Source organism: Hipposideros armiger, unplaced genomic scaffold, assembly GCF_001890085.2.
Source record: "Hipposideros armiger isolate ML-2016 unplaced genomic scaffold, ASM189008v1 scaffold_0, whole genome shotgun sequence".
Lineage (NCBI taxonomy): Eukaryota > Metazoa > Chordata > Mammalia > Chiroptera > Hipposideridae > Hipposideros > Hipposideros armiger.
The window spans coordinates 4,518,744-4,540,085 of record NW_017731350.1 but is presented as its reverse complement, the minus strand read 5'-3'; the positions used below and the strand labels follow the sequence as shown (position 1 = coordinate 4,540,085).

Sequence of the window (21,342 nt, the reverse complement as noted above, 5' to 3'; positions counted from 1 at the left end):
AAAAAAAAAAAAAAGCTCTCCAGGTGATTCTTTTGTGCAGCCAGCGTTGAGAAACACTGTGCCATACAAACCAGGGTTGCACACTGCCTCCTCCTCTTCTTTCTGTCCCTCCGCAGGATATCCTGCTCCACCTTTACCTGTCCAGCCAACTCTGGACAGCTAGCCAGCAGTGCTGTCCAAAGGCAACACCTGGTAGCTGTCAAAGTGAATTATGTGGCCCAGTATCTTGCAAATTCTCTTTCTCCTAAGGGTGATACTTATATTCTTCAACTCGATCCTGTTAAAAGATTAGTTAATCTCACCTCACTCACTTTTTCTCAAACAGATACACAGATTTTTTTAACCCCCTTTACCCTACTGCTCTCTCAACTCTTGACCAACTATCTCAGAAAAACAACCTTCTCTCTCTTTAAGTTTAACAACATTAGCAGAATAACAGTAGCACTTAGTATTACAGAAGCAGCAACTACCATTCACTGAGTAGCTGCCAGCAACCATGCTAAGTGTGTTAATAATATCATATTTAACTTTTACAACAACTCATGGACTAGGTGAAAAACCTGAAGCGTAGGGAGGTTAAATAACTTGCCTATACCATACAGCCAGTATCATTTGTAGCTAGAATTTTCTTGCACTTTAGAATATAACTCCAAATGTGTGCCCTTGATTACTATACCACATTAGTTAGCTCCCTGATTACTTTGACAGCTATCTTAGTTTAGCAGTGTTATTTTGTCATTAAAAGTAAGTACCAAAATGTAAAGGAGATGCATCTAAATTGATATTTGAATATAAAAATATGGGTCTCTTTCACATGTCAAAGCAACCAGATTTTCCCTTGTTTTTGTTTTTTTTACCTTAAAAAAATTCTGAACACTGATTATATAACAAGTGAAAAAATGTTAACTGTGACATTACTATAAGCTTATTTAATATTTAACAAGAAAAGAAACAATATAAAACAGAAACCCAGGATAAAAGGAATGCTGGTAATATATCCCTATCTCAGAAAAGTAAATCCTTACAAATCCCATGTACAAAACATCCTCTTTCGCATCCCATGACCTGTGTTCCCTTTACTTGGGCTGCCATTTATACTGCCCCCTTTCCATTTCAAACTTTATCTTTCAAGGTCCAGGGCAGATGTCACTTCCTCTAGGAGGTCGCTGATACCTGCAGGTCAAATTAATTGCTTCCTCCTCTAGAGTCTCAAGAGACTTCTCCATGCTTCTCAGAGCACTTAGAAAGGTGCTGAATTTGTTTCCTGCCCATCTGCTCTACCAGACTATGAGCACTTGGAGAACAGGAGCTCCGTGTGTTTATTTTTCTATCCCCAGAACCATCAGAGTACCCAGTGCAGAGCAAACACTTGGAAGTGATTGAGAAATAAATATCTGAATGAATAAAAGAGGGAGAGAGAACAAGAAGAGAGGCAAGGTCAGGACCTGGGGGAACACAAGTCACTTAGAAATCTTTTTGCTGTCTATCCTTCACGTATGGTTATACCAGCCCTCTAAGGAGGTCTTCAGAGCTCTCTAGACAGTCAACATGGCTAATAACCATCTCTACTTCACTTCTGACTACCTTTTCAAGTTTACTCATCTTTGACCAGTAAGAAACCAAGTATGTTTAGGTATACCTAAATTTTGTTTGCTGCCTAGATTGTACAAAAACCTACCTTACAAAGTCATTTCCAGGAATGCATATCACTGAAATGTACATGCCTACTATAATTTGAAATACCTAAGGTGGATTTGATTTGACAAGTATTTCTCAGCCCTAAATGACTGGATTTCTTTTTTTTAATCTAGAAACACTGTCTCTTAAAGACAAGTTTTAAGATTAGAGTCAACAATGAAGAAACAGGTGTACTGAAGAACTAAGGACCTGAAATAGCTAAACCCACACACTTTATAAATGAACACCACACACACAGTAAAAAACCTACTTGGTTTATCAGTTTATCATAAAACAAACAAACTAACCTGTTACGATTTCTGTGACTAGGAAGGCAAGTAGAGCAGCCACTGACTGATTTACTACTATAAGACTTTGGAAAAATGATGATGATGATAAATAACAACAAAAAGGATGACAACGATGGCAGCAGCTCACCTTTACTGAGCCCTGACTCTCTCTCAGCGACTTCATATGCAGAAACCCATTGACTCCCACCACTATCTTCTAGATTAGGTACTATTAGTATCCTTATTTTACAAGTGAGGAAACGAAAACCCATTGGTAAAGTAACTTGCTCAAGGTCACATAACTAGTAAGTGACAGAGCTGAGATTAGAACCCAGGTAGCCTAAACTCTGCACTACACTGTCTCCCAATGTATATGGGTGAGGTGTTCACGTCCTCTGTATCTTAGTTACCAACTCTATAAGCTAGGAAGATTATGTAACTCCACAGGGTTGTTGTAAAGATTATGTGAAATTTGTAATATATCTACCCTAAATAACACTAAATATCATTTTTCATCTATTAAGTTGGCAAAATGATAAAGCTAACATTAAAGAAGCTTAGCACATGTCAGGTACTTTTCTAAGAGGTTAAATTCATTTTTTCTACTCTAAGTCTCACAAGAATTCTATGAGGTAATTATTATTACTATCACTGTTTTCAGAGGAGGAAACAAGGGCATGGAGAGATTAATAATTTGCCCAAAGTAACAAAGTTGATAAACGTTAAAGGCAGGATTAGACCAATGTAGGCTTAATTACAGTCTTAAATTATCTGCTTTGATGATAATTAAAGGACCCACAAATATACTGTCTGTTGATTTCAACAAAGACCTGAAGATAATTCCATAGAGGAAGAATAGTCTTTTCAACAAATAGTGCTGAAAGAACTGCATATACATTTAAAACAAAACTAAACAAACAAAAACCCCTCAACCTTGTGCCATATACAAAAATGAACTCTAAATGGATCACAGATCTAAATTTAAGAGCTAAACTGAGAAACTTCTTGAAGAAAGCAAAGAAGAAATTCTTTGTCACTTTGGATTAGCCAATGACTTTTTAGGACAAAAACAGCATAAACCATTAAAATTTCTTGACAAATTGGACTTCACTGGAATCTAAAACTTCTGCTCTCTTAAAGACACTGTTAAGAAAATAAAAAAGATAAGCTACAGACTGGAAGAAAATATTTGCAAAATATATTTAATAAAGGACAAATGTTCAACATAGATGAATAACTATTCAACTCAATAAGACAATCTTCTCCCCTAAAAAAATGGACAAGATTTGAATAGACACATCAAAGATATATGGATGACAAATAAGCGTAAACAAGATGTTCAATACCATTGATCATCAGGGAAATACATATTAAAACAACAATAAGATATGATTACATGCCGATCAGAAGTCTGAAATTTTAAAAAGCTGTGAGCAAAGATGCTGAGCAACTGAAATTCTCATGAGTTGCTGGTGGGAAAGCAAAATGAGATAATCTGAAACCAATTGGTAACTTCTTATGAAGTTAAATATACATTTACCACACAACCCAGCAATAAGCTCTTGGGTATTTACCCAAAAGAAACGAAGACGTATTTCCAGATAAAACATCTGTCCTCTGATGCTTATAGCAGCTTTAGACATTATATCTAAAGTTTCAAAATGTGGAAACAATCCTAATGTCTTCTGCAGATGAATGGATAAAGAAACTGTGGTTCACATTTATATAATGGAATACTCAGCAAGAGAAAGATATATGCAACAACATATATGAATGAATCCCAAAAGTATTTTGTTAAGTGAAAGAAGCCACAAATACATAAAAGGCTGCCCAATGTATATTTCATTTATATGAAATGGAAACGGCAACACTACAGGGACAGAAATCAATGGTGGCCAGTGGCTAAGGGCGGAGTACAGGGACGCGAGGGAACGTTTTAGGTGATGGAAATGAAATGTTCTATATCCTGTTTTACATGCCTGTATACATTTGTCAAAACTCATCAAATTGTATGTTTAAAAGGGTGAATTATACCTAAATAAACCCAACTTAGAAATAAAATAAAAATATAAAGCATCTAATACATGCCTGCCACAAAGAGGGTGCTCAATAAATCACCGTTATTTCCCCATGTATAAGACGCTCCCATGTATAAGCCGCACCTTAATTTTGGAGCCCGAAATTTGAAAAAAAATGTATTAAAGTTACTGAACTCAAGTTTTATTCATCATAAAATTCATACAACTCCTCATCACTGTCAAAACTCACAACCATTAGCTTGTCCTCATCTGTGTCTGATAACGAATCACTGTCTTCATATATTGCCTCATCCTCAGTTCCATCTATGGCATTTGAAATCTACAACCACTGTATAAGACGTACCTAGTTTTTAGACCCCAAATTTTTCGAAAAAAGGTGCGTCTTATACATGGAGAAATACGGTAGTTTTCTTACTCAAATCAATCTCAGGGGACAATATAATTAAGAAGTCAGAGCATTAAAATCTTTCTCAGGCTCTTTCCCTTCTGATAAAGCTACTCTTGCCAGAAAATACTGAAAGTGAGGCTTTTTAGTCAGAAACCGTAAGGCTATTTTAAGCCCAACAGTCTGGTTAGGAAGGCTTGAGCTGCTCTAATGCACATCACTGCATAGCCCCAGGCAGTGACAGGCTGCTATCCTAAGGCTATGAAGAATACTGCTGCAAAAGAAGGACTGCCGCTCAATCCTACCACATTTTAATGCTTTCTTATATACTAGTATCTCCTCACCTTTCCTTGGCTAGCTGTCTTCATAGTGGCTAACTCAACCTATCTGATAATGTTTACTGCTTAGTTCCTCAGGATGACAACCAGCAACCTTGACACCTTCACATACATTCATCCAACAAATATTTATGGGGCAACAGTGTGTGTAAAGGCTGGGGGTACAAAGGTGAATAAAATGAACCCCTTAAAGGAACTCATAGACTTTTTAATATTTAATGGATTCCACTAGCCAAAAGAATCACACGCAACAATCATGATTAACTATCATGATTAATGTAACTTACAGAATAAAAATGTTCTAAAGCATTATGACAAGGAATAATTTTTAAGTAGTGTACAAATATTTATCAAATCTGGACTCCTCAGGGCTGGCTGAGTGGTACGATGGTTAAGAACTGGCTTGGGACGCCAGAGGGCCCCGGTTCGGATCCCACATATGAGGGCCAGTGACACTACCCTCCACAGCTAAGATGCTGAACGGCAGCTCAACCTGGAGCTGGGCTGCCGTGAGTCGCTGGCAATGGTGTAGGCTGTAGTGGGGCTGGCGTGAGCTTTTGCGAGCTGCTGTGAGCCGCCATAAGTGGAACGTCCAATGGCTGGTGAGCGACTGCCTCACCTGGGAAAAGCACAATGATAATACCAACATGGGCCAGTGAAGCAACGTCCTCCACAACTAGACTGAAGAACAAAAGGACAGCAACTAGTCTGTTCCCCTCCCCCAATTCCCCAATAAAATTTTTGAAAAAGAAAAAAGAAATGTATTAAAATTCTATCCACTTCCCCAACTCATCACTGAATTGAGAATGTGGTATTTTCATAAAGATTTCTGTTGCTTATTCTCATCTCCTCACCTACTGGCTTCATCAGACATGTTCTTATGGTCTATGGAGAAGGAAAAATACACATTTACAGAGCATCCACTAGACCCCAAGTAAGTAATGCCACTCCTGTTTTACATATACAGATAGACATACATATACATATGTCTATGCATAGGTATGTATGGTACACACATACACACATACACATACACACACACACACACACACACACACACAAAGAAACAAGTTCCACATACACATACACACATACACATACACATACACACATACACATACACACACACACACACACACACACACACACACACACACACAAAGAAACAAGTTCCACAAGGTCAAGTCACATAGCTGGGTAGTGGCACAGCAGTATTCTAACACATACTTCTGAATGTGCATGATTCAGACATGTTATATCCACTTTTATATGCTGCAAAAATTAAATGATACCCAAAATCTTCATTGGTATATTTTTCCAGTTCAAAATAATAGTCAAATAATGTGTTGAACCAGTGCTAACTCAAATCTCTACAACACAACTGGAATACTGGTCGAGGCAGAAGTAAAGCCTTAATTGTGCGGACTTGACTATAAATGCTTGGGTTGTTATAAAGTACAGCACTGATTCTACAGGCCCAGTTTAACCAAAATTCCTTAATTACACAGTTGTAAAGAGTAACGAGCTCTACAATTCCAAAAAGGTAATAAAGCTCTACAATAAAATGGCATTTCCTTTCCCTGCTAGAGCCATGAGCTGTTCCTGCCTCTCTCCTTCCTCCTTCCCTCTTCCAGATTTTGGATACAGCCACTGTCACAGGCTTCAGAGCATCTTACTCAGTTCACCAGCCCTCAAACCTGCACAGTGTTGAGGTTGAAACAAGCTACATTACACTACAATATCACCTGCTAGCGACATGTCTGTGAAGTAGCCTACTGCCTGTCGCCTGATTGCTCACAGATCATACTCTCTGTATTCACAAGTTCATTGAGGTTTTGAAAAGCAGAAAGCAAACCTACCATGATTAAAGAAGGCTTTGGCAAGGATGGTTCTGCTGGTGCAGAAGACACCAGAAGGAGAGTCACAAGTGGAAAAATATGATGCACTGATCTTTTTCAGCTCTGTTAAGGAGATGAGAAGTGAAGCATCAAAGAGACTAAGAAAAGAATATCTGTGCATAGAACTTTTTGAGATGATGTAAATGTTCTGTATCTGCATTGTCCAATATAGTAGCCACTAGCCACGTCTGGCTTTGAGCACTTAAAATGTGCTGTGTGACTGAGAAACGGAATTTGTAATTTTATTTCATTTTTATTAATTGAAATTGAAATTGAAATAGCCACATGTAGCTACTATATTAGCACAGCTCTGTAAGAGCCAAAGTCTAAAAAGTCTGTGGTTAGTTTCAGGATGATGAAGTAGACATGGCAAAATCTGAGGGCTATATCAGAAGCATTTTAACAAACAATTTGGTCTAGGGCACTTAAGAGACAAGTTCCAAGAGTACTGGGCTTTAAAAAATTAACATAATCTATAACTGAGGAGATACTAGAGGAGTAAACACTGCTTTTGAAGGTTTTGTGCTATACATGGATATTTCTTTCAATAAAATCTTTAACCCTGAATTGGACTTAAATTAGATATATGTACAAGATTATCTTCAACTGTTAGCTACTTTATAAACTAACTAGGAGGTTACCACAGTCTGCATTGGCTAGCAATTCTTCGGAAGTTTAAAAAAACTTCTATCTCTAGTTCTATATACTACTACTCCTCCTAAATTAATTGTCCAACATTTTGGACAATTATTCAAGTACTCATTTTTTGAGAGTATTGAACACTTCATTTGTTTCCAATTTTATTCTTTTACATATAATGCAATGAGCCACAAAGTGATCCATAAATGTTTAGGAAAGGGAAGAAACAAAATGAAGCAAGACTGGGCAGGTACAGTAAGTCCTCACTTAAGTAAGTCATCTAAATAAGTCATCGATACATTCTTCGAAACTGACTTAAGTGAAACAATGTGTAATGAAACCAGTGTTACCACTGGCTAATCGATACAAACAAGAGTTAAGTTCCTACACCATATTTCTGGTCACAAAACTGTCGTCAAAATTATAAATAAAGACATAAAACACATCTAATATTAAACAATGAAATAAATTTGAGTATCCATACATTTAAGAAAGATGAATAAAAACAAGTAAGGGAATTCTTTTCCAACTTGCTTATTCCAGTTCAGGGTCATGGGTGGCCAGAGCCCATTTGGCAGCTCAGGGCAAAAGGCAGGACTCATCCTGGACAGGGTGCCCTTCTATCACAGGGCCACTCACACACTCACATTGGGACAATGTAGACACGCCAATTCACCTAACATGTACGTCTTTAGGATGTGGGAAGAGACCGGAGTCCCTAAGCAAACCCACGCAGATGTGGGCAGACCCTGCAAACTCCAATTATTAATAATTCTAAATGACATACACAATAACTTAATATTTACTAAGGGTGGTTAATTTGTACTTGGGAAATGAATTAAAACTAAAATCAGAAAAAAAGCTTTAAAAGCTTTTTATTATTGAAGTTAAACATTTTCTTTTAAAACGCTTCCTATTGAACAATGATATGTATTGACATACATAATCCTTTATAAAAGGAAAACAAATTTTTTATGTATATTACTAAATGAATCTTTATTGGCTTAATCAGTTTATAATCATTCCATCAAAAATACCTTTAACATTCTTCACCTTATAGCACGCTGCCTTTTCTCCTCTAGTTTTATACATGAAACATAACATAGCTTTAGGTTACCCTTAGTTGCTCAAAGGCAAGCACATACTTCAGATGCTGCTGCAGAACACGCTTCTACTGAGTTGCATGGTTTACTGCATAATATTCTAGTAGAAGCTATATGCAGCATTTTGAAATAAACTACCCAAATATTTTCAACAAAAATACTGTAAGTTTTGCATTTATAAGCTTGAAGAAAAATATATAAGAGAATATTTTATAACCTCTACAAAAAAAAAAATCCCATAACCTCTTTATCTTGCCACAAGCACAAAGCTGCTTACCATTCATAGCTGTGGGAAATTGAGCCATCATGGTCCTGAACTTTCCTTGCTAGCTCTCAGCCATCTGCAACGCAAAAACATTGAGCCATTAATAATACAACAAGGATGGATCACAGCTTAGTGCACTCACTAAGCAGGGGGAATGTCTGTGCTCTTCAGCTCACACTTCCAACAGAAAACAATGCAGAGCTTCTGCTGCTGCTGAACTGGCAGAATTTACATTTGGGGAAGATAAGAGGTTTTGTGGATCATGGTTCTGCCTTTAAAATGGAACCCGGTAAAAGAAAAACAGTCACATATCTATTAGCAAATATTGAATAAAGAAACCCTTGGTGTGAACCAATTTTGTAGAAACTAATTGGGGAAAGAAGAAAGTTGCTATAAGTAGGCAAGAATTTATTTCACAGAAAACTGTGTAAGTTAAACGCACAATAACAATGAAACTCATAATACTCTTCTTTTAAAAAATAATCTCCAAAGAAAAATATCCAAAATAAATGTAACACAGCTATTTAATCAAGTTCTACAGGTTTATAAAAATGGTCTAAAGGTAATTATTAAAATATATATGTTTATTTAAACATAATTAATTTTGCTGGGCAAGTGCCCTGCACTTGAAGAGAAGGAAATTTGGAAATTAACAGCTCTGGGTTTAAATCCCAACTCTGCTATTTTCCTAGCTGTAACCATGGAAGAGTTATTTAAACTTTGTGAGTCTCAGATTGCTCATCTGTAAAAATACGTTGCAGGAATATTTTTCAAAGTTTAAATAAAATTCAGTACACTGCTTAAGACATAGTGGGTTTTCAATAATGGCTTTCTAGGTGTCCAGGAAGGGACTGTGCAATATAATTTTGAACCCTTAACTCATTATTTTACTATAAATAAATTCAATTTTTTTTCTTTGAATCTTGAGGGTAGGACCAGTTAGGGAGAGAGAAGACACAGCAAATTTATAGTAATGTACTTAGTAATTAAAACCATGGAGTATAGCATGGCAGAAAAACAGTACTACATTAAAAGCACTCAGTAATTCATCTATTTACCCAAATCATTTAAATATTATTTTTAGAAGCCGGAGGGAAAATGTTTGCACAAGCCATTTGAACAAAGAAAGCATAAAGAGTTGCCTGCCCATCATGGTTGATGGTGTCACCGGAACACCTGGCTGACTAGCTGCCAAGTAATGTTCACAAGGTACCATATCTTAGTGAATTCAGTGTGCTTCAGGAGAAACAGGACTACACCAGTATAACCACCAAAAGTGAGTCACATGAACAAAAAACTGGTATATAAATCCAATTTGTTAATTTACAACAAGAAATTTAACAGCTAACAGAACCGCAGCTTTTCTTCCTATAAAGCCAACTATCATCTACTAAGTTTTGACCAGATCATTGTGTGGTGAGCATTGTGCGATGAGCAAAGGGAATTAATTGTGATTACAATGCTTAATGGTATCAGGCAGCAACAGTCGGATACATTCATCTATGCAACCGAGATAAGCAAGGACTAGGCAACAGGCATGGGCAAACCTCCCATAATGTTTCCCTCTGTTTGTTTTTTCTTTTTTTATGTTTTGTTATTTTCTTTTCCCAATAATGTTTCGAATGGCACTGCCAATTTGACTCTTTCGATTCCCAGCTTTTTTATGTTACCACAATGTACCATCCTCTCAAAACGCACATTCATTAGATGTTAGTAAGCTTTACTGCAATTGAACTTTAAACCTGTTACCACACAGACTTCACCTCTCACGATACTCTTCTTAGGTAGGAGAAAATGTCGCCCATGTACAAGTAGGTTTGCTTCACTCCTTTCTCAAAAGGTAATGTGAACAGGGATGGGACGGATAAGAACTCCTCGAGGAGGTATTGTGTTGAGCTTTAAAAAGTAAGAATTAGTTATAATTATACTGTTAAGAACATTGGACTTGAACCTAGGGCTGACCAGGAGTTTTAAAAGGTTTTGAGAAGAGGGACAGATTTCACTTAAGACAATCAATAGTGAAGAAAAGGGCAAGCCTGAAGCAGGGAGATGTTAGGGAAGAGATGAGAACAATTATTTGGTAGCTAATCTAGAACCTCGGCAGCAGAAACAGAGAGGATGGGATGAACTGGAGAAGCAATGAATGGTTTAAAACAGGTAGCACTCAGGGACTGTGTAGATATAAATGATTATGGGGTAAAAAAACTCAAAGAGACAACTTCCAGAATTACAGTTTGTGAGACTGGGTGAACTGCGGTGTCACCAGCTAAAAAAACAACACAGAAGGAAGTCTTATAAATCAAGTTATGACTACAACTTCCTCAAATATAGAAATTCTACAAACAAGCATAATATTTTTACTTCCCCAATTTTAAATTATCATAAGTAATGTTAAACCAAAATAAGCTATATGCCTGTAAAGAAACTATTTACTTACAGATATGCAGTAGCAAGAGCCCCTATTTTATTAGGTCTCTGTAACTGAGAGGTTTTTTTTGTTTTGTTTTGTTTTTTAAGATTTTATTGGGGAATTGGGGAAGGGAACAGTGTTGGGAATTGGGGAAGGGAACACTGTGTTTTTCTAGGACCCATCAGCTCCAAGTCCAGTTGCCACTTTCAATCTAGTTGTGGGGGGCTGGGAAGGTGACAGGGGGGAGGGGCACAGCCCATCATCCCATATGGGAGTCAAACCGGCAACCTTGTTAACAGCACACACTCTTACCAACTTAGCCATCCAGCTGCCTGTTGGCAGCTTAGCAGCAGCTCAGCTCAGGCAAGCTCACTGGCCCATGTGGGAGTCAAACTGACGACCCTGTTGCTCAGAGCTCACGCTCTAACCAACTGAGCCACCCGATTGGCCTGAGAGGTAGTTTTTAAATGTGGGAGAAAAATCTTCCAAAAGCATTACCTACAAAGCATTTTATAACTGCATAAAAACATGTGAATTACTAAAGATAGCTGGGAGAGAAAGCACAGACTTACAAAGGACATAAGGAATAGGATCCCACAGTCACAAAGCCTTAATTCGTTAGATCTAAGTCTAAAACTTACAGATCATCTATCTAGGACCTCTGGCTAGTCCTCGTGTATTATGTAAATACAACAGAACGCTACATAATAGATGCTTAATAATCACAAGTATAATCCTGAAATAAAATCAAAGAATAAATCAAATAATATAATGGGCAGGAAGGACAAACCTCTTCAGTGAAGCTGAAGGTACTGGTATTCCAGGACCTTCTTCACCTGGTACCTGGGATTTAGCCACCCAGGCACGCAGGTGCCATATTAGAACATGGATACATGGATGTATGCATGGAACACTTGATGGACAGTGGTAACATCTGAATGTGGTGACGTAACGGTGTGCTTTCAAAGCGCACCATTTCATATCTGTTGTTTACATCAACGGTCTCTGTCCTGCTGTAGGATTACCTCATGTTTAACGATTCTACTTATCTACTTGCACAGTAGTACTCACAGAGAAATAACAATTGAAGATTTGAAAAATGTAATATACATTTTACTTTTTAAAAAAAATCATGTTTTATTTTATGTAATCATAACAGTTACCATTTACTAAGTGCTTAGTTGCTATTTGTCATGCTCAATATTCATTGAGAATCTAGTATGTCCTACATTCTATACAAGGAGCCTCAGACACAGAGGAGATTGTAGACTAGTTTACTAGGTAGCAGATACTGCTGGATACCTTTGATAATACTAATAATCCTCACAATATCCCTGCAAGGCTGATGATATTGTACTCATTTCACACATGAAGAAACTGAAAGGTTAAATTACTTGCTTAAATTCAGTAAGTGATGACGCCAGCATGCACTCCCAAATCTGTCTAATTCTAAAGCCTAAACTACCCGTGGGCTTTATCTGCCTCTTCTTCTCTTAAATGGGGACAATAATTAATGATGAGCGGGTCATAGATTCCTGCAAGCAGCAGCTCAACTTCACGCTGCTGTACTTGTAGGAGAGAAAAAAAACAAGCCAGAGACAACCTACAACACATAAGTCTACATCAATCACATACATAAATGAGGGAGTGCTAATTATTTCTTCCCTCCTGGTATAACCCTTTGAGAGGAAGAAACAGGTAAGCAGCATTTCCCCCAGTTACATGCCTGATGCCTGTTTTAGACATGTGTGCTTTAAGTCAGCATCCAACAAACACCTCTTTACTCCTTAGAGGGGGTAACATGTAATGATGGACAATCTTGGCAGTTTGCAGTTATCATATAATTTAGTTACTCTGTCAATTACCTATGGTTTTAGAATATTCATATGGAGATTTTCCTGCTCATTATAAATTAATGGAGAACTGGCATTGTTACTTAGCTTTTTAAGAACCAAGAAGATATGCATGGTAGAAAGTAGGCATAAGGCAAAGACGACTGCTCTGATTTAATACAATCCAAATGCAATTTGGAATATGTGGGAAATATATTCATGCTAAGGCAGAGAAAAGTAGAAACACTTGAATAGGAGTAGGAAATCTTCCTTCTACAAAGGGTCAATGAGACCCAGAGGGAAAAAAATGTAACCATTATAAGTAAAAAGTAGCTCAATTAAAGGTTGGATTTTTTGTTTAGAAGCATGGAATTATAGAAGGAAAGAATTGCAATAATTATTTAGTCCAAACCCCTTAATTTTCAAGATGTTAAAACTATGAGACTTGTATGAGCTCATGTAGCTAGCTAGTCAGTAGCAAAACTGGTTCTAATAAGCCACATGACTTAATGTCCAACGCTCTGTTTTTAAAAGTTTCCCAACTTCCATGATCATATAACCTGGGAAATTTACTATGAATAATTCTACAGATTCTAAGGCCTATGGTGACTCTAAAGGTCATTATGTGAATTAGGGCATGAACTCCTTCCTGCCTTGAGACCTATAAAACAACAAGCAGAGGCACTTTAAAAATGGAACCAGAGCTACCATCCCAGAGGACCTGCCTTGCACATCTTATGCCTCAAATCTATAGAATATTAAAACAGGGCAAATAACATTTGGACTGGACCCAAAGCAACATTGTGCCCCAAAGAACTGTTTGCAAATATAATCAATACTATTGTAATAACTATGTATAGTGTCAGACTGGGTAGTAGGCTTATCAGGGGGAATCACTTAATAAATTATATAAATGTCTAATCACTATGCTGTACACCTGAAACTAATATAATATTGTATGTCAATGGTAATTGAAAAAAAATTTTAATTTTTAAAAAGGATAACAAGAAAGCAGGTATGACTACCGGTGACTGATGACTATCAGACTGAAAATTTAAAACATATGGAATTGGCATCACTATGTTACCTTATCTGCACCAACAGAAATGCCTTCCTTCTACTGATGTAATTGTTCCCCTTCCCTTTCTCATAAATACCTTTTGCCTTTGTCTCCTAATCAGAACATTATTTAGGCTTCTGCCTGAATCGTTGTTTCCCAAATAGCTATTCTTTGATCTCAAATAAATGTCTGTTGCCTCTCATTTGGAGCTTTTATTTTTTGGTTAACAGACCCTTCCACAGAGCTTTTTTCCAAAACACTCCCTAATGCCCCTCTCCTGCTTAAATTCCTCAACTGATTAAAAGTTCAAGCCCAAACTTCTTAGTATAAAATATGGCACCTTCCAGAATCTCACCTCAATCTACTTTACCACATTGGTGTCTAGACACTTCCCCTTGACTCAGATGTCTTAAGTACTTTTTTGATGCTTTTTTCATTCCCTTATTCCCTTGCAAAGAGCTGTTCCCTCTGTCACAGTCACCACTTTCTTATCATTCTTCAACTCCCAACTCGAATGTCATCTCTTCTTTGAAAGGCTTCTGTCCTCCGAGATAGTTAAGTCTCTATCTCCTAGGTATGTCCATAACACTTGTTCATCCCACAATAACTGCATTTATCATACTGTAGTCCAAGTTCACATTTCACATGTTTGCCTGCTTTACTTGTTCTGGGCACAGACCTCTATGCCTAGTGCCTAAACCAGATCTCCCAGAGAAAATGCTCAATAAATATTTGCTCAACAAACGAATTGGGCAAATGAATAATATGGTTGGGAGATATATATATATATATATCCCAAAGCAAAGGAAGCATGGAGAGAAGCAATGTTGGATTGAATATGTACAAAGGAAACTGGTTAAGAAAGCAGAGCAGGCTCCAAACTTTTTCCTTAAAACCCTGCAGGCATCAGCGCTGTGGATTTTAGACTAAATTGTCCCTTGCAACTTGGCCCTTCTGTAACTTTTTCTTTTTTTAAAGCATACTTTTAGAGATAAAGGTTTATTTCCCATTGAATTCTGAAGGCTGTATAGTGGGGTGGGGAGGAAGACTTGGGTTTTTCGATTATACTTCGCATCATGTTGGTTAAATATTGGTTTAAATAAATTTGACTGAAGGTCTGACATTCAAAAGCCAGATAATCAAGTTCCTGAAGGCATATCTTATATAACTTGTTCCAGTCCCTCCTCTACTCCACGTGCCACATACACAGAGCCAACTCTCCAAACTTGCTGATTAGTTGTGGAAAATGTTCCTCATCTGATTCCCAAGGAAATCAAAGTCAGTTCTACGAGAGAATGATTAGAGAAAAATTACGTGGAAAGCATGTATAGGAAATAGAAGGAGAACAATCAGAACAGAGGTTGAGAAAAGGGAGAGAAATCAGGATATGGAGTTAAGAGTTTCAAGGAGATAATGGTCATAACTGCTAAGTGTCACAGAAGTCCCGATTAAGCCATTAGTTTTGGCTATCTGTAGTGAGTACAGTGAACTGGCTATAAAAGTCTAACTGCAGCAGATTAGGCCATAAATGGAAGGTGAAGTGTAGGTGACTCAAGAAGTACATTGTAAAGGAAGAGGAAGAAAGGGTGAGAGGAGAGATAAGAGGCCTCAGGAAACAGGCAAGGTTATCCGGCTTTACACTTTGTAGATGGGAGAACAAAACTATTTTTAGAGGAAGAGGAGATTTAATTTCCAAAAGGGAGAAGGAAAGGAGGTTATCTAATGAAAGTTAGGGTCCAGAGAAAGTCAAGTAGCCAGCTCTAGAGTACACAGGTAGAACCAGAACAGACATTTCTGGCTCTGGGAATAAAGGACAGGAAAGAGAGTAAGGATGAATAAAGATATACAAAAGTTTGGAAGCATAAGAAAAAACAGTTGAGCAAGTACAGCTTTTCTTTATAACCCCTCTTTCTCTCTTTTCCTTGGTCCCAGACAACAGTCCAAAGGTCAGGGCTGAAAACAGACTCTTTGATCTCCTGGGCCCCCAGGTACCTAAGCACAAATTTCTCTCCTCTTCAAACCAAGAACAGAGAAGGTCACATGCAAATCAATTCCCATGAATCAACCAGATCTGTGCATTTCAGTTTGTGTTCAAATTAACTTATGCCTTATACATCAAAACATTTATTAAATGAATGAGTGTGGGAAGAAAACATTCTAGACACGCAAAAGCAGAATGAGTAATGTGGTCTGGAAAAACAGGTGGCAGCTTACTCACATGAAATATTAAAGAACTAATAATGCAAGGAACTATATAACAACAGCTGTAAAAATAAGTACTGTATTAATACCTAACTGATACAAATGTAAATTAGCATGACAATGTTTCAGAAAAGAAATTTGGAAATATACTCGTTTATAGCCTGCCTTATTCCAAAAAGAATTAATGCTCCCACAAAAATACATTAAATTAAAAAGTAGATGGGTAAATGAAAGCAAATAAGAAATAAGTGCTCACTGTACTTTCAACTTTTGCATGTTTTACGTTTTTCATAACGTAAGTTGAAAAAGAAAACTAGCTTGATATTCACGTGTCTGACTTGACCACTGGCTCTCCTCCTTCACTGTCTCCCCTACAATCACCGGAGTAATTCCTTTCTGACTTGAACGTCTGGCTGACCGATCACCTTTCCAAAATTATTCCCATAATGATTCTTAGTGATGTTATTATCCACACAGATGATCCTGCCCATATTCTGGCCTCTAAGTCTTTAACCTCCTGTGTTCCAAAAATCTTACCCTCCATCTTATCTTCGCCACCCACTCCCAGGTCACACCGTAGGTCTTCTTATTACCAATAACTGTACTCTGTAATCTTTCTAACCTTCCCATTCCTCCTTCACAGCATCTATCTCAACAGCCCACTCACTCGCTCTAGTTCCCTGACTCCAACAATTCAACTCTACCAAGACTTACAAACTATTGGTTTTATCAACTTTTCACTGTCCCCCATTCTTCCTTATATCCTCACATCCTCCTCCTTCTATCTTAATATTCCTCCTTACCCAAATTAAATACCACAATTCACTTTTGTAAGTAATTCTTACATACATCCTCAATATCACTCTCCTCTCTCTGCATGCTACACATCTGGCAAAATCCTAATCCTGAATCAATCCAATTCTCTACTTATTTCATGACTATACAAAGGAAGTTGCTCACTGGTTTCACTTTAAAATTCCTGACCACTAACTCAAGAGGACCCTAAGTGCTACCGGGGAAGGCCACATTTCCCCAATCCATTTGCTCTCCCCATCACCTGGATGACCATTTCACACTCTTCTGTCTCCCAGGCTTGTAACATATGTGGTACATGCTTTATCCAGTTTGTTGCCTTTAAATTTTAAGGCAGCTTTTTATTATACCAACTTCATTTTTATACGAAAATTTGTCAATCTTTTTCTGTATGACTACTGAGTATCCTATCATGATAAGAAAGGCCTGTCTCATACCAGGTTTCACATTAGAAAACTGACCTATATTTTCTTCTAGTCCCTATATTACTTTTTTAAAAATTTACATATTTGATCTCTCTGGATTTTTATGTTGGAGTAGAGAGATAGTTATGAGTCTAAATTGTTTTCTCCACTCTTCTACCACTATCACCACTAACAATGCTTAGCAGTTGTTCTAAGACCATTTACAAAATAATTCAGCTTTTTCCAATGTCTAAAATGCATCTCTTTTCTTATACACTGCTTACATATTAGCCTAGATTTGTTTCTGTTTTGTGGATCTTTCTGTATACTTTTAGAGTACTAATTACCACAGTGTTAGATTATGCAAATCCTTATCTACCCACTATCATATTTTTACAGAATTTTCCTGACTCTTCTCAGATGCTTACTTTTTCACTAAACTTAATCATCTATTAAATTTCAGAAAAATAATTGTTGAATTTTATTTGGAATAACATTGTATTAATGAATCAGTTTAAATACAGTTGACATTGTACAACACTGGCTTTTCTTGTTCAAGAACGTTTATTCAATTATTTCTTTCGTGTCCCTCAGTAGAATCCTGCTCCTGTCTCATTTACTTGTAGGTATTTCATGATTATAGTAAGAATGACATATTAATTTTATATATTTTTGGTATATAAGAAACCTATTCATTTTGGTAAATTTATATTATAATGGACATGTTTGGTTAATTTGCCTGCCCAGTCCACGGTTGTTTGTCTCACAACAAAAACATAAGACAAATTCCAATAGGGGAGCATCTTGTTATATACCTAACCAGTACCGCTTAAAAATGTCAAAGTCATCAAAACCTAGGAAAGTCTTGAGTAACTGTCACAACCAAGAGGAGCCTAAGGAGCCGTGAAAACTAAACGTAACGTGGTTTCCTAGATGGGATCCTGGAACAGAAAAAGGACATTAGGTAAAAACTAAGGAAAACTGAGGAAAGCATGGACTTTAGTTAATAATAATGCATTATTATTGGTTCAATAATTGTAACAAATGTACCACATTAAGTAAGATGTTAACGATAGGAGAAACTGGGTGGAGGGGTAGATGGGAAACTCTGTACTATCAGCTCAAATTTTCTGTACATTTAAAACTGTTAAAAAAAATTAAGTATATCAATTTTTCTGAAAAAGCAAATACCACAGAAGTAGAAGGCTTGAGACAGAGTAAAAGTAAAACATGTGCCTCTAAATTTGGCAACATTTATCCAAACAAAATACTCACTTGGTCCATTTATAGGAATTTATCTTAAGAAAACAGTCCAATGAAGGAAAATATAATGCAAAGATGCATATCACAGTGTCATCAATATCAGAAAAAATATAAATAAGGTAATTTATCTAATAGAGAAAAGAACAAGAAAATAAAGCTCAAAATACTACACATCTATTACAAATGATGATTTTAAGACTACAGTAGATAGGTAATGTTTATGATATAATGTAAATTTTTAAAAAGATACAAAATTCTAGAATATGGATGCAAATATTCAAAATTATATATGCACATGTCATGGATTAGAAGAAAACCTCTTGAGGGGGAAGAACTTATCTTTGTAAATCCAGCACCTAATAGTTTGGCAGAGTAAATGTTTAATATACACTAATTAAATAACAATATTCATCACAGTTTTATTTATAATAAATAGCAAAAAACTTGAAACAACCTAAACATCTGCAATCAGCAATGTGGCTAACAAGTCATTGTCTATCTACTAGATAAATAACACAGCCATTAAAACTCATGAAAATTATGAAAACTGAAAAAAATCTTCCATTTAATGAGTAAACAAAAACTACACTAAGATTACAACTACGTAAAAATGCTATATGCATGTATACTCACACACACGTGTGTACATATATATGTGCACATGTGTGTGCATGTGTATATATATCCTGATTAAAAAGCATTAATATGCTAAAAGTAGTTGACCTAGGTAGGAGGATTTGAGTGAATTTTTTTTTCTCTTCTCTATTTTCCAAGTTTTGTTATTGTTGCTACTTTCTGGGCTTTTAAATTTTTAATCTCATATAAACCACATATACCAAAATGTCAAACAATTAAAAACAGATAGATAAATGTTAAGACCTTAGTAATTCAATAAAGAGAAGTCTACAGGCAATTTACAGCTTGTTTTTCACAAACCAGAATGCCATCTCGGGGGTATTCTCTCTGACACCACTTCTCCGATGCCAATAGGACAGTTCACGTCAATTCTGACAGTTCACGTCAATTCTGACACTAACTACCTGAAGCTATTGCGGTCCCCACAGGTTAAACCTCAGGCCCACAAGAATGCCCCCACTTTAGACACCATTTGCAGGTCTTGGGCCATCTTCTGACCAACTGGCTATAAATTGGGGAGTTCTGATAACCCCCTCCTCAGGTTTGATAATTTGCTAGAAAAGCTCACAAAATTCAGGAAAACAGTTTACGTACATTTACTAGTTTAATATAAAGGATACAACTCAGAAAGAGCCAAATGGAAGAGATGCTCAGGGCAAGGTTTGGGGGGCAGGGCATGAAGCGTCCATGCCCGCTCCAGGCATGCTACCCTCCCAACACCTCAACCTGGAAGGCTCTCGGAATTGTTCTAGTTTTTATAGCACTCCATCTCCAGCCACCACCTCCCTTCCTGGAGTTCAGTTGGTGGGGCTGAAAGTTTCAATTCTAATCTCTTGGTCTGTCTGGTTGGCCGGCCTACAGGGGTGCCACGCTAGGTCACCTGATTAGCATAAACCCAGGTGTGATGGAAAGGGACTCATTATGAATAAGACACTCCTATCAGGAAATTCGAAAGGTTTTAAGAGTTCTGTGCCAGGAACCAGGGACAAAGATCAAATATATTTTTGTATTATATTACACCATCTTTTGACCCAATAGCCAATGTCACCCAGAGCCTCACCCTTGCAATGTTTTAGTCTATTATAAACAATATTAAATAACAAGTCTGTTTTACCTAAAACATTAAACTGAAATTACAAATCTCGTCTCAAATCGAGCCATGCTACATCCAATGCTAAAACCCGCAGAGGAAAAGTACACTCCTCCACGCACACCCTATGGCCGAGGCCAGAAGAGACTGGCTTCCAAACTGATGCCACACCCCAGCAGGGCTTGCTGAGCTTCTGTCTGTGCCTGGCAGTTTTCAATCTCAACCAAAACACAGAGAGAACAAGAAAGTAGAGGAAAGAAAATCCAACTAGTAGCCAACGGATAGAAAAGCATGCATCCACTCCTATCCTATCAGGCCAACTTAAAGTTGTTGTTTGTTTTTTTTTAAATATTAATACATTTCAGTTACTGTAAGCCACACATGCTTTCAATACAGCAAAAAATAATGCTCTTAAACAGAACATCCCAATCATCCGAGAAAATTAATATACAATAAATGTGGAATGAGAATTTTAAAAGCAAACTCCAAGTTCTGACAGGGAGAAAAATTACCAGAAAAGAATAAAAAGATATTCTGACATGGAATTAGTCACATTAAAACCAACAATGTGTCCAAGATAATATCTATCACCAAACAGTAACACCTCACCAAAGCAAAGTCTCACTTCCCCAAACACTTCAAATTACCAGTTTACAAATTCTCTTCACCAATTTGAATTCTTTAAATTTCAGGGGTCCTAGACTTCTTTGTTTTTAAATTCCCATCCTTCCACCTCCTGCCCACTGGCAACCATCAACTTCTTCTCTATATGGGAATCTGTTTCTGTTTTGTTTTGTTTATTCATTCATTTTTTTTTTAGATTCTACAATACATAGAAGATTATACGGTATTTGTCTTTCTCTGATTTAATACACTTAGCGTATTAATAACCTCTAGGTCCATCCATGTTGTTGCAAATGGCAAGATTCCATTCTTTTTCATTGCTGAACAATATTCCATTGTGTGTGTGTGTGTGTGTGTGTGTGTGTGTGTGTGTG

The 21,342-nt window shown here is 36.9% G+C and overlaps 2 protein-coding genes across 6 annotated transcripts in view; one reads left to right on the top strand and one right to left on the bottom strand.

The window, feature by feature from the left end:
- ITSN2 (intersectin 2) overlaps window positions 1-21,342 on the bottom strand; it is a 118,303-nt gene that overhangs the window by 93,126 nt on the left and 3,835 nt on the right. For 3 of the 5 annotated variants that reach the window (XM_019647845.1, XM_019647988.1, XM_019647915.1), the window contains exons 2-3: window positions 8,647-8,710; window positions 6,589-6,690 (exon numbers count right to left, since the gene is read on the bottom strand). In XM_019647845.1, coding sequence (XP_019503390.1) covers window positions 6,589-6,690; window positions 8,647-8,677 — 133 coding nt within the window. In that variant the 5' untranslated portion in view covers window positions 8,678-8,710. The remainder of the gene's footprint in view (window positions 1-6,588; window positions 6,691-8,646; window positions 8,711-21,342) is intronic. The other 2 variants (XM_019648077.1, XM_019648160.1) reach the window with 1 other exon arrangement.
- The window catches only part of LOC109391531 (serine/arginine repetitive matrix protein 1-like), a 120,742-nt gene continuing 108,151 nt past the window's right edge, over window positions 8,752-21,342 (top strand). Inside the window, exon 1 of the mRNA XM_019659171.1 lies at window positions 8,752-8,923. Coding sequence (XP_019514716.1) covers window positions 8,752-8,923 — 172 coding nt within the window. The remainder of the gene's footprint in view (window positions 8,924-21,342) is intronic.